Below are 15113 nucleotides of genomic sequence, written 5' to 3' on the forward strand. Positions count from 1 at the left end.
TATTTATGTCTTTCCTCTTATCTACACCTTCAATTTGTACATAGATGCGGAGTGAATATATAATGATCATATATGATCAGAGCCACATAGTTCAATCAGTACAACTTATCTTTGGATAATACTAATAAACAAAGAAAGGTGAGTGAGGGAATGTTTAAGGGAGATGTGCGGGGGGAGTTTTTCGTGCAGAGAGTGACGGGTGCTTGGAATGCACTGCCAGAGGTCGTGGTAGAAGCAGGCACATTAGCAACATTTAAGAGGATCTGGATGGCTACATGAATAGGGAGAGAATAGAGGAATATGGGCCAAGTAAGGGCAGAACATTTTTCTTTAGTTTAGTTAGGGTATCATAATCGGCATGGATATGGAGGGCTGAAGAGCCTGTTCCTGTGCTATACTTTGTTCTTTGTTCTAACTATCCTTCCCCACATCAGCCTTACTTGACATAAACAAATTTCTGCTGCCCTGTGAATTTAACCCATTGACAACTAAGCAATGGTTACATTTTTAATGTAGTTCACTCAGGTCCCTCTGCTGTGGCATAGTCAGGAATTGTGAAAGTGACTGTGTGATACTCATATATTGTAATACCATCGCGTTGCTGGTATTTCATGAAAGCTTCTTGAGCAAAATAAAAGAAGGAAAATTAAAATATTTTGATTGTGTAAAATGATGGATGGTTCTGCTTGGCTGCCTCCTGAGGTCCCCACCATTATAGATGCTGGCATTCAGCCAATTCAATTTACTCCATGTAACATCAAGAAATGGTTGAATGCAATGGACACAACAAAGGCTATCAGCCCAATAGCAGATCGCAAAGACAACTTTTATTCTCTCTCTAGTTTGTGCTATTTTTGACCTTGCAGCTAAAGTGCCCGGCAAACGAAAATTGCAACAATCCTTCTGAAGTCTCGGAAAACAGCAAGATAAAAATCATCAACTTTTCAAGGGAAAAACGTGGGAATAAAGAATTTATAAAACCAGAGACAGTGGAGCTAGTTCACCAAGGCCACGTACGTAGAGGTAATTACATAATATTCCTTTTTAGGATGGAGTAGTGACAGGGTAGATTTTTGCCTGCAGGTGCTGAGGATCATTTCCCATGCATGATGTGCTCCTAGTGAGATTCCTGCTGTCAAGAAACAACCTACCATCCACCCTATGGGAAATGTTGCAGCACCGCATGAGACAGAAACAGCACTGAAGGGGCAGAGGTTTCCCAAAGATTGATGGCGCTGCAGTCTCATAGGCCTTGGCAGGAACAAAGGCCCACGTTGGTAAATCAGTGGGAATAAAACTGAAGGATGAGTGTTTCATGACAAAGCATTATCCTTCCATGAAACAACACTGGCCACTTTTAAGAGCCCATGTTACGTTATCCATGATGCTATTGGGAAGTAATAGCAAGACGTGAACTGGAGCAAAATATGCTGGAATTTTGGTTGATTCCTCTCCCGCCTCCCCCCACATATCATTTGCAAGTAATGGGTGAAGTAATGGCTAGTGGATTCCCTATGGAATGGCAGGGTGGGTGGGATGGTGGGTGGAAAGATATACAGGTTAGGCATTGAGGCAACATTGTCCAAATTTTCCATAATTCTCTGCCACTATCCTGTCCAAGTTCCAGAAGGATCACAGAGGAAAATGTAGTCTGACATGTTTATTTTTATCTGGCATGTGCCGAAATCTTGCTGCCGTTCATGCCAGCGGGATCTTACGGTCCTTCCAACGGCCCACCTCCACCGTGGGTTTCCTGGTGGTGAGGGGTGGGTTCAATGGGAAACGGCAACAGGGCCATAAGATCCTGTCACCAGCGATTGGTGTGCTGCCTCCTGCCATTGTGGGACACACCATGGAGAGGGAGAAAAATCCTGCTCATGCCGTTTGCTTTTCAAGTTATGATAGGCTGTGAAATTGTGGAAGTCACCAGATAGCAGCACAGCCCTCCTTCCACATTGACCCCCATGTCTTCGCCATGCTGCCACCCCAACCCTCCCTCATCTTGCACTCCACCCCAAGTCAAATTTTGGAACTCTTTTGCAGTGGTTGCATGAGTCCCACAGCACAGTGCAGTGTGTAGCACTAAGGAGAAGGAGACCCCTTTACTCCCCAAGCTCAGACGCAGCACTGAATTGAGACTGCAATACAGGAGGGTCGATGCATCCAGCAGCCTGGACAGAGTGGTGACAGTGCATCACAAGCAGCACAGCATTATGGCAGAAAACACTGTTGTACTCACCTCAAAATATCTTGCCAACTAAGGACCACCTTGTGCACATAATGCTTTGGCAGTCAGGTTTGATACCAATGTGATTTCCCGCTGGTGTGAAGCAAGATTATTTTAATAAGCATTCATAAGGGACAATTGCAAATGGCCTTCACATCACCTGCCAGCAGGATGATCGACTCACCATTGACGTGCCATTGGGAGAATTGCAATGTAATTTTATATCGGCAGGTTTAAGACTTTTTGGCTTTTGCCAGATCTTCGACGTTCCCTCCGCCCTCAAACCTTCACCAGTCCAGCGACTAATGTCCCACCGCACCCAGACTACTCTTCCAACAGCTAAAAACCTCTGAAACCAGAAGAAGTAATAGGAAGGAGTGACAAAATCAAAGTGATAAAAGAAAGCCAAATTCCACTTCGATAAAGTGCCAAATTATTGCCAGAACTGAGCATTGGAAGGCTTATCAAAGTGCAAACATTCAATGCACTCAACAAAAGTTAGCCCTCTTGGAAACTTGGAACTTGTGCGGAGCAGTGTAACTTCCATCACACTCAGTAAAAGTGAGCAATGAGATATATCATTGCAACTGCAGACATACGTGCATCGGGTGAAGCTACTTCTTCATAACTGATGAGGCAGATTTTGCCAAGTGAACAAGGAATTGAATGATCTTCACTCCCAGAAGTCAACTGTCCTCTAACTGAGAAAGGACAGTGGAGGCAGGTTTTATTGAGGTATTCAAGAGGGTATTGGATTGCTACCTGAAAAGAAATAATGTGCAAAGTTACATGGATAAAACAAGGAGTGGGATTAAGTAGAATGCTTTTTCGGTGCACCAGTATAGACATGATGAGTTGAATGGTCTCCTTCTGCACTGTGATGATTCTGTGATTCTGTAATTTACCATAGTAGAGACATTTGCTATGGTAATGACATCCCCTAGAGAGGCAAAGTCACCCCTGCAGATCCTAGGCAACCAGCCAATGACACTCACACATGTATCAAATTAAGACACAAATGAAAATTATGGGTACAAAGTGTATGTGAAGACAGATGAAATGGAAAAGACTAGAATAGTTTTTCATTCATGTGTCATCATTTTCTTTATGGATAATGTATGCCAATGACTGGATTTGCCTAATGTTGCTCTGAAAAGAGGGATGTGTGGAGAAATACTTTTGTAAACTGTGGCTTGTCATATTCATATGACCTCTGATGCCATCTTGGATAAATGAAGGTTTTGGACAATAATTATTTTATATATCACATGGAACATACAATGGGCTTACTAATGGGAACTCCACTTTACCTGATCTACGTGCTGTAGGAAGAAGAACAGAGAAAAAGCAATTAATCAGACTATAACAGAGGACAATTATACTATGCCAGGACTACCCCCAACCAGCAGGATTAATATACCCAAATGCCTTTTGCTAAACTTTACCCAGGAGCTCTATCTCAATTGCTAAGCTTCACTTATGAAGCTTTGGACAAGTTCAAGTATTTCTTTAGACCGATCTGTAAACCACCTTCACAATTCTTAGAGAAAGTTATCAACACTTAATGCCATTTGCTTATTCCAGAAACCCACAGATATCTTTTACCAAATCAGCTAGTCTGCTATGCAATAAGACAAGTCACCATAGTTCCCTTTGCTTGGGCAGCTCTATATCTGCAGTTTGACAATGTGCTCATGTAAGAGTTGCGAGAACCAGGATATATTTTAGAATTGGCACATTCGCTATGATTAGGAGTGTTAAAGGTCGCCTGTGACACCACATCCCTGGGGAAGCTGATGTGTTCCCTCACCTGAGCAAAGAGTGTGTATCAATGATGATAGTGAAGCACTCAGGGTGGCTGATTGAGAAATGTACCTCCATGTAAGGAGTCAGGCATCTATAATTTGAGGGCTTTGTGACCTTCAGTGGAACAGACAGAATGTGCATCAATTGTGGCGTGAGATCCTCCTTCACCCTGGTACAGATCTCCCCAGATATTTGAGCTTTGGGAGGGGAAATGTCAATAGAAGATGAATATGATATTGGATTGTAGTTTTCTTAAGATATCACTGAACCTCACAGACACAAGTCAATCTGCAGCCATCTGAGAGACACAGAAAATGCTATAGAGGCAGCAATCCTGCAACTGAAACCGAAAAAAAATCTGCCTATATTAGTCACCATGCAAAACATGGGTCTGAGTTCAGGCTCAGATTAAATAATAGAAATCATAGAATCATAGAAACCCTACAGTGCAGAAGAAGGCCATTCAGTCCATCAAGTCTGCAATGACACAATCCTATCTAGTTCCTAACCCCGTAATCCTACGTATTTACCCCACTAAGCCCCCTAACCTATGCATTCCAGGACACTAAGGGGCAATTTAGCATGGCCAATGCACCTAACCCACACATCTTTGGACTGTGGGAGGAAACGAGTGCACTCGGAGGAAACCCATGCAGACATGGGGAGAACATGCAAACTTCACACAGTCACCCAAGCTGGGAATTGAACCCAGGTCCCTGGAGCTGTGAGACAGCAATTCTAACCATTTTGCCACTGTACTGCCCCCAGAGAGTTTTGCATTCCCAGATTTTTGATCCCAGGTAGTTCTGGTTCTCAGTGTTGCTTTCAAGGTTTTTGTTCCCAATCTTTTGTTTCCAGACAGTTTTTGTTCCCAATCTTTTGTGGGGTGAGTTAAAGGAACCTGGAAGATACTCCTAACTTGGGCTAGAAGGAAGTCATCTCCAGTATAATCTTTCAGTGTAAAGCAGTTTTGGGATTAGAAATTATCTCGTTGGGAACCATAAAATAAAGCAAATCATTGGGAGCTGAGAATAATTTTAGATTGGTTCCTGGAGAATGAAGTATCCATTTAAAAGGACTGGATGTCATATAACTGTAACAAGAGGTTTTGTGATAGTGCTAAATATTAAATGGGGAATTTTTTCTTTAGTTTACAATATAAATTGCATACAAAATAGCATTTAGTCAATGGTGCCATTGGTGTGTTTGTTACAGTATAAGTCTTAAACTTGAATATTTTTGTGTGATCTTTTCAGTCAGTCACTGAAAATTCATACATCTTTTTTAGAGCTATTAGTTATTACAGGGGTCATAACAAGTCAATGACTGCTTGTGGATTCAAATCCACAGGCTGAAATGAGTATAATTGGATTTACCAGAGTTTAAACAAGATTTCACGGTAACCTTCGCTGTGTGCATTGAAAAATTAACATGGCTATGTCTATAGCTGAAGCATTCCTTAAAAGAGAGGACATATATGCGTGTGCCTTGTTATGGTAATAATGTTTCATTTGAAGGCAATAACAGGAAGTATAAAATAGATTTAAAAATTATGTGCAAAAAGGCAGATATATTTGGAGTATTGGCTCAACATCTGCGCCTGGGGGAAGAAAGGAATAATTTAGATGAAATACAGGTTGGGATTCAGTTGTAAATGGAATTTGAGAAAAACAGTGAAAACTTAAACTTGCATTCCAAACAGCAGAAGTGCAGGAAAGCCTTGCATGGCAAAGAGAAAGCAAAAAGGAAAAATCTAAAAGGGAAAAACTTGAATTCCAGAGAGAAGAAGAAGCAAGAAAATTTGAAATATACATAGTAAGGCATTGATTACATGAACAGGGAATATTTAAATTCAGTGAAGGAGTTAAATGTATTTATCTTATTTGAGAGAATTGCTACAATGTTAGAATGACTGACAGAAAGCTGGACAAATTTATTTCAAAGAGAAAGGTTTATTCAACCCTTTCAGATGAACTGTCTGCAGATATAGAACATAGAACACTACAGCACAAACAGGTCCTTCGGCCCATGAGTTGCGCCGATCACATCAACACCTATCTATAACCCCCAATCCCATAAAACCCCATATACTCATCCAGAAGTCTTTTAAAAGACCCCAGCGAGTTCGCCTCCACCCCCACTGACGGCAGCCGATTCCACTCACTCACCACCCTCTGAGTGAAAAACTTACCCCTAACATCACTCCTGTACTTTCCTCCCCGCACCTTAAATCTGTGTCCTCTCGTAGCGACCATTTCAACCCGGGGAAATAGCCTCTGAGAATCCACCCTATCCATTCCTCTCAACATTTTATAAACCTCTATCAGGTCGCCTCTCAACCTTCGTCTCTCCAGGGAAAAGAGACCCAGCTCCCTCAACCTAACTTCATAAGGCATGCCTCCCAGTCCAGGCAACATCCTTGTAAGTCTCCTCTGTACCCTTTCAATAGCTTCTACGTCTTTCCTATAGTGAGGCGACCAGAACTATGCACAGTACTCCAAATGAAGCCTGACAAGGGTCTTATAAAGTTGCAGCATTACCTCCCGACTCCTAAACTCAATCCCTCGATTAATGAAGGCCAGTACACCATACGCCTTCTTGACCACCTCTTCCACCTGCGAGGCCGATTTAAGAGTCCTGTGGACCCGGACCCCAAGATCCTTCTGCTTTTCAACACTACTAAGACTCCTGCCCTTGATAGTGTACTCGTTCATCCCGTTGGTTCTGCCAAAATGGATGACTACGCATTTATCCGCGTTGAACTCCATCTGCCACTTCTCCGCCCAGTCCTGCATCCTATTTATGTCCTGCTGCAACTTTTGACATCCTTCCAGACCATCCACAACACCACCGACCTTCGTGTCATCAGCAAACTTACTTACCCATCCCTCCACTTCCTCATCATTTATGAAAATGACAAACAGCAAGGGTCCTAGAACAGATCCCTGGGGCACTCCACTGGTGACTGACCTCCATTCAGAAAAAGACCCATACACAACCACTCTCTGCCTTCTGCAGGCAAGCCAGTTCTGGATATAGTTAAGATTGCGGTGCTTAATTTGTATAAGTTAGTTTCAGAAGCTTACAGGCAAAAGTTTAGAAATCTGAGGAAGAGACAGAATCAGACTTTGTGGATTTGTTGAGAAAATTGAATTGTAGTTGATATTTAGCATGGAGCAATGAAACTTGACCGAATTTTGAAAACCTTAAAGGAGTTTTGCTCATGGAGAATTTAAAAAAAGCAGTGCCCCTTTAGCAATAAGTTCTCACCTAGAAGGCAGTAAAGTTTCTTAGAGAGGTTGCTGTTATGGCTGATGACTATGAACTGTCCCAGAAACATGAATGTGGCAGCAAACCTTAACTCGCAAATCCATTTAGAAGCTGCAGAAGTGCATTTATAATGAATAGAATACTAGTTACAATGGGGAGGATAACAGAAATAAAAAAGACAGTTACTTCTCAGAATAGTAAAAATTATAGGTGGGAGATCAGGGTGGCACTGCTGTCTTAAAGTGCCAGAGACCCAGGTTAAACTCTGGCTTTGGGTGACTTTGTGGAGTTTGCATGTTCTCCTTTTGTCTGCGTAGGTTTTTGCTGGCTACTCCAGTTTCCTCCACAATCCAAAAATGTGCAGGGTAGGTTGATTGGCTATGCTAAATTGTCTCTTAATGTCCACAGATGTGTAAATCAGGGGAATTAGTGGGTTTAATTACTGGGGTTACCGGGATAAGGCCTGGATAAGATACTCTGTTGGAGGATCCATGGAGATGCAATGGGCCAAATGGCCTCCTTCCACACTGTAATGATTCTATTCAATGATAAGTAGTACTCAAAGGGACCAACATGTTACTTTTGCCATAAGATTGGGCATGTGAAAACATATTGCTGGAAATTAAGAGCTAAATCAGTGGAGTTGGTAGGGGTATCTAGTGTTTCTCCAGAAAATGCTGTACAAGGGAGCGAAGCTTGTCACAAGGGGAGGCAATGACCTAGTGGTATTATTGCTAGACTATTAATCCAGCATCTCATGTTAATGTTCTGGGGACCTGGGTTTGAATCCCACCATGGCAGATGATGGGATTTAACTTCAAATAAGAAATATCTAGAATTAAGAATCTACTGATGACCATGAAACCATCACAATTGTCATAAAAACCCATCTGATTTACTTATGTCCTTCAGGAAAATAAATCTTCCATCCGTAGCTGGTTGGACTCTCAACTGCCCTCCAATGGCAACTAGTGTTAGGTAATAGATGCTAGCCAGTCAGCGACAACCATGTCCCACAAAAGAATAAAAAAAAAACAACTAATGTATTAATGTAGTGGGTATAAATCAGAACATAAGGTTATGGGAGTTTTATATTTGAGGGTGAAGTAACTCTTCTTTATCTGTTAAGGTGCCAAAATGATATGGATATGAGGCTGGCTCACTGCTTGATGTTAGCAAAGATGTGGATTTCTGTCCAGAGAGTTCACTAAATAAAGTGTATTGACACAGGGCATTAATGGAAATTGTGTTCCTGTTCCATTGCAAACTTGAGCAGTACTTTATTCAATTATTGTTATTGCTGAAACAGAAATAATTGCCATTGAAGCTTTTTGTCTTGCACTCATCAGGACATATTTGCAAGAACACTAATTCTAAAAGGAACAATTATTTATACTGCATGAGAAGAGAGTACTGATTGGTTGGCAAGTGAACTATGATTGATAGAGGCATTGCCATAGAGGATGCATCAGGGAACATTAAACTGCCAAGCTTTTGTTTAAATTCAAACTGGGCAGATTTACTTTGATTGGTCATTACCACCTTCTCAAAGACAATTAGGAATGGACAATAAATGCTGGCATATCTAGCAATCATGATGTGGATATGCCGGCGTTGGACTGGGGTAAACACAGTAAAAAGTCTGACAACACCAGGTTTCAGTCCAACCGATTTATTTGATAGTAAACTCACTAGCTTTCGGGTTAGCCCCTTTGTCAGGTGAATGGAGGGTTCTGGCCTCAGACAGAGCATATAAAGCACAGACAGTTTACAGATTACTGATTAGAATGCGAATCTTTACACCTAACCTGCTGTTCAAGTCTTAAAGTGGCTAACAATGAAACCATCATCACACGTGAGAATACCATCCACCAGGTACACGGTAAATACTCTTGCAACTTGGTCAACATTGTCTACCTGATACATTGCAAGAAAGGATGTCCCGAAGCATGGTACATTAGGGAGACCATGCAGACGCTACGACAACGGATGAATGAACATCGCTCGACAATCACCAGGCAAGACTGTTCCCTTCCTGTTGGCGAACACTTCAGTGGTCATGGGCATTCAGCCTCTGACCTTCGGGTAAGCATTCTCCAAGGCGGTCTTCACGACACACGACAGCGCAGAGTCGCTGAGCAGAGACTGATAGCAAAGTTCCGCACACATGAGGACGGTCTCAACAGGGATCTTGGGTTTATGTCACACTATCTGTAACTCCCGTGACTTGCCTGGGTTTGCAAAACCTCACTTACTGTACTGTCTGGAGACAATACACATCTCTTTAACCTGTGATCAGTGCTCCTTCCACTCACATTGTTAGCCACTTAAAGTCTTGAACAGCAGGTTAGGTGTAAAGATTTGCATTCTAATCAGTAATCTGTAAACTGTCTGTGCTTTATATGCTCTGTCTGAGGCCAGAACTCTCCATTCACCTGACGAAGGGGCTAACCCGAAAGCCAGTGAGTTTACTATCAAATAAATCGGTTGGACTGAAACCTGGTGTTGTCAGACTTTTTACTGTGTTTACCCCAGTCCAACGCCGGCATATCCACATCATGACTACTATCAACACCGCAAACTGCCGGATCCAAGTGGAGAGGATCTCCAAGAAGATTGCGCATATCGACACAGACATCAAGTTTTTACAGAATGCAAGAAAGCAGACAAGATACCAAAAGGACTACAGATCACAAACCCACTCAGGGCAACCTATAACATAGACTACACTGAGAGACTTTGCCGTCGCACCTCTCTCACACTCCTCAACCACCTCATACACCAGCTTTACAGCAAACGCCGCACCCTGGAAACTAAAATGGAATACATATTCTCAACTTGCGCTCAGGATGTAGACCAACTGCGAAACTCTGCCAAGCAGATGAGACAAAGAAACCACACCACCTACATGCTCACCAAGAACAGGAAACTTGAAAAACTTGGCATCACCGCCAGCAACAACCAAGCCTCCCCTGGCACCACAGTAGAAAACAGCACTGCTGCAGGGAGGTCTATTGTCAACTTGTCGGTCTACACACTTCAACCAGATGAAATCGAAGTTCTCAGCCGAGGGCTCAATTTCTGCCTCACCACCAAAATGGACCCCATCGGTCTCGCAGCAGACATGGAGGAATTCATCAGGCGAATGAGGCTGCGTGAGTTTTTCCACAAACCCCAAGAGGCCAACAGCGAACACAATGAGACAGCCAATGAGCCAGAACAGCCGACAGAGAGATCCGCAGTGCAACAACCTAAGAGGAAAGAGTCCAATTGGACTCCTCCAGAAGGCTGCTGCCCTCGACTGGACTTGTATGCCCAAACCATCAGGAGGTGCGTTAACACCAGGTTCATCAGCCACACTCACAAGACAGCCCCGAACGTCATCCGAGCACAATGCAATGCCATCCACGCTCTCAAGACAAACTGCAACATTGTCATCAAACCAGCAGACAAAGGAGGGGCCATCGTCATACTGAACAGAACGGATTACTGTAAAGAAGTGTACCGACAACTAAACAATGAGGAACGCTACAGACAGTTACCCACAGATCCAACCAAAGAACACACTCGTCAACTCAACAATCTGATCTGATCAATGCTCTCATTCCACGTACTCCTCGCATCGGAGATCTCTACTGCCTCCCAAAGATACACAAGGCAAACACACCTGGTTGTCCCATCGTATTGGGCAATGGGACTCTGTGTGAGAACCTCTCTGGCTACGTCGAGGGCATCCTGAAACCCATTGTACAAAGAACCCCCAGCTTTTGTCGCGACACTACGGACTTCCTACAGAAACTCAGCACACATGGAGCAGTTGAACCAGGGACACTCCTCGTCACAATGGATGTCTCGGCCCTCTACACTAACATGCCCCACAACGATGGCATTGCTGCGACTGCCTCAGTACTCAGTGCTGACAACTGCCAGTTTCCAGATGCAATTTTACAACTCATCTGCTTTATCCTGGACCACAATGTCTTCACCTTCAACAATCAGTTTTTCACCCAGACACACGGAACAGCCATGGGGACCAAATTTGCACCTCAATATGCCAACATCTTCATGCACAGGTTCGAACAAGACTTCTTCACTGCACAGAATCTTCAACCGATGTGATACACTAGATACATCGATGACATTTTCTTCCTTTGGCCTCATGGTGAACAATCACTGAAACAACTATATGATGATATCAACAAATTCCACCCCACCATCAGACTCACCATGGACTATTCCCCAGAATCAGTTGCATTCTCGGACACACGCATCTCCATCAAGGACGGTCACCTCAGCACCTCACTGTACCGCAAGCCCACAGACAATCTCTCAATGCTCCACTTCTCCAGCTTCCACCCTAAACATGTTAAAGAAGCCATCCCCTATGGATAAGCCCTCCGTATACACAGGATTTGCTCAGATGAGGAGGATCGTGACAGACACCTCCAGACGCTGAAAGATGCCCTCATAAGAACAGGATATGGCGCTCGACTCATAGATCGACAGTTCCGAAGTGCCACAGCGAAAAACCGCACCGATCTCCTCAGAAGACAAGCACAGGACACAATGGACAGAGTACCCTTCGTCGTCCAGTACTTCCCTGGAGCGGAGAAGCTACGACATCTTCTCCGGAGTCTTCAACATATCATTGATGAAGACGAACATCTCGCCAGGGCCATCCCCACACCCCCCTTGCCTTCAGACAACCACGCAACCTCAAACAGACCATTGTTCGCAGCAAACTACCCAGCCTTCAGGAGAACAGTGACCACAATACCACACAACCCTACCACAGCAACCTCTGCAAGACATGCCAGATCATCGACATGGATACCATCATCACACGTGAGAATACCATCCACCAGGTACACAGTAAATACTCTTGCAACTCGGTCAACATCGTCTACCTGATATGTTGCAAGAAAGGATGTCCCGAAGCATGGTACATTGGGGAGACGCTACGACAACAGATGAACATTGCTTGACAATCACCAGGCAAGACTGTTCCCTTTCTGTTGGCGAACACTTCAGTGGTCATGGGCATTCAGCCTCTGACCTTCGGGTAAGCATTCTCCAAGGCGGTCTTCACGACACACGACAGCGCAGAGTCGCTGAGCAGAGACTGATAGCCAAGTTCCGCACACATGAGGACTGTCTCAACAGGGATCTTGGGTTCATGTCACACTATCTGTAACCCCCATGACTTGCCTGGGTTTGCAAAACCTCACTTACTGTACTGTCTGGAGACAATACACATCTCTTTAACCTGTGATTAGTGCTCCTTCCACTCACATTGTTAGCCACTTTAAGACTTGAACAGCAGGTTAGGTGTAAAGATTTGCATTCTAATCAGTAATCTGTAAACTGTCTGTGCTTTATATGCTCTGTCTGAGGCCAGAACTCTCCATTCACCCGACGAAGGGGCTAACCCGAAAGCTAGTGAGTTTACTATCAAATAAATCGGTTGGACTTAAACCTGGTGTTGTCAGACTTTGTACTATATCTAGCAATACCACAACCCGTGAATGAATAATAATGAAACAAATCTCAGCTTCTAGATCTAGTCTCTTCTTGAGTCTTCTTCAGCTTGTCTGTTCTGTTCGAGAACTCTGGTTCCCAACCTTTTCAGTAACATAGCATGCTTCAATGAGGTAAACAATTCTACAGCACACCCACTTCTTTTCCATTGAACCGATTGCTCATAAACATCACATTTACTTACATTTACTATGGTTGCCAGAGAGGTTTGCAACATACAACTGAAATTCAATGGATCAGAGTAAAATGCAAAGTTGAGTAAATAGCAACTTACTAGGCTGGTGGATGCACGGAGCCTTTTTATCCAGGAGGAATTAATGAGAGGGCCAATACTGGGATAACATCCATCCCCTCAACAACAACCAATGGTGGGGATGGATGGGGAGGTATGTGAGGGTTTGTGGGTCAGGTGGGGGTTAGTTTGATGGGACTAGGCCAGCAAGCCCTGGCAAGGAGGGTGCACAGTGAGAGGCCAGGGTGGGGAAGGAGAAACCTGGGATGGGATGGAGAGAGACCTTGGGGTGGGTCCTCTGATAGGCCTAGGGACCCATGAAGTAGGTTTCTCCCACATTTGCCGGCAGCAGTCCAAGTAGTGAAAGTTGCTGGATCTTCCACTTGACACTGGCATCTGGCCAAACATGGAAAAATTGCACCAGGGCAGGAAGAGACCCATATGTTGACATCCTGTGGCCTCATGTGACCTCCAGGATTGAATGTGGTTCTGTATAACGATCTGTTTTATAAAGTTTACAAAAGATAGAAGAGGATCATGAAAGTTATGGTATCAGATGAAATGGATGTGTTGAGTGGTGTATTACAGAGGTCAGTACTTGGGTCATCAGATGTTTATGACTGAGATGCAGTCAACAATTGAAGTGGTAGAATTCAGTGACCAGTTTCTTAGTGAATCTTGGTTACCTCAGACAGCTCCTGAAGAAGAAGAAGAAATGTAGAAGAAGTGTTCTCTGAAGCCCCTAGATTGGCATGCCCTCCAGGTAGGCCTGGGCAAGATGTTCTTTCGGTGATTCAGTGTAGGCTCGATGGGCCGAATGACCTCCTTCTGCATTGTAGAGATTCAATGGTTCTAACAACACCAAACAAACTACTTCCACCCATTTTGCAACAACAAAGAAAAGTCAAGAACTTTTCTTCTTAAAGTTTGTTGCTAATGCCTTTAAGTTCCTTCTGCTCTCCACACTGCTGCATTCCCACTCAGGGTCTGCCACATTCCCGGTTCCCCCTCCCCTACTCTCCTCAGGTCCACATTATCAGTTCTCAGTTCTGGGATTTTTTCTCAATCTTTCTCAGGCTCCTGTGGCACTCATTGTTTAAAATCTGCAGCAGAGTGCGACATACTTGCAAGTTTTCTATGGCACACCAGTGTCCTTTTATATCTTTCAATAAAGATTAATTTTGATTTCCCAATCTCAGTTTGCTCCAAATTTCCTGAGGGACTGGGAAATTCAATTTTATTTCAGTGCTTACCTTTCCTGCTTCTCTTTCATTTCCACATCTGCCTCTATTTAGACTCTGCCTCAAAAACATACATACTCAATTTTCAAATGTAGATTCCTTTGCAATATTTATTTCCCATCCCTAGTAGCCTCAAAAAGACATTAAAGGACAGTTGAGTGTACTGGCCACAGCAAAGACTATGGGTCCTGACAGCATCCCAGCTGCAAAATTGAAGACAAGGGGAAGAGTACTAGACAAAATAGCTTTCATTCAAATAGAATAAAAAGCCTGAGATATTAGTTCCCTGGAAACACAATGAGCAGGGCTGGCAGATTATCTGACCAGTATGTTGACATATTACCTGAAATGCCTCAAGTCACTTCAATAAATATTCAACATGCTTCACAAATTCAATATTCTGAAGATTGTGTAATGCCCATCCCTTCAGTACCATCTCGACACCCCTTCGCTGGGTCCTTTAGATGTCTTTCAGCAGCAAGTGCTTTCTGAAGAAGATACCTCAAAGGTATTGCTGAGGTGTCTCCCCACTTATGGGCTGGATTTTACACTTCCCTGGTTGGTAAATGTGAAGGTGGAACATTTTCTAAAGTCTAGCACATAGCCTGCCCACGACCTACCTGTCAGACCCTGATCTGTTTCAAAATTTAATGGGAGGGGACTGGAGGGGCACTGTATGAATGGCCCATAGCCACTTAATGGCCTCTTGAGGGCTCTGTCCTGTCCCACCATTCTTACACATGCTTTATCTTGGCCATGTCATTTGGGAAGCCCGGCAACTTTAGCTGCGCTGGCTGGT

General features: G+C 43.6%; 1 protein-coding gene across 1 annotated transcript in view; it reads right to left on the reverse strand.

The window, feature by feature from the left end:
- Positions 1-13741: 13741 nt before the first annotated feature.
- The window catches only part of c2h10orf67 (chromosome 2 C10orf67 homolog), a 201626-nt gene continuing 200254 nt past the window's right edge, over positions 13742-15113 (reverse strand). The window contains exon 14 of the mRNA XM_080214695.1: positions 13742-13771. Coding sequence (XP_080070821.1) covers positions 13742-13771 — 30 coding nt within the window. The remainder of the gene's footprint in view (positions 13772-15113) is intronic.

Source organism: Carcharhinus amblyrhynchos, chromosome 2 (genome assembly GCF_965287045.1).
Source record: "Carcharhinus amblyrhynchos chromosome 2, sCarAmb.v2.hapA, whole genome shotgun sequence".
NCBI classification, from domain to species: domain Eukaryota; kingdom Metazoa; phylum Chordata; class Chondrichthyes; order Carcharhiniformes; family Carcharhinidae; genus Carcharhinus; species Carcharhinus amblyrhynchos.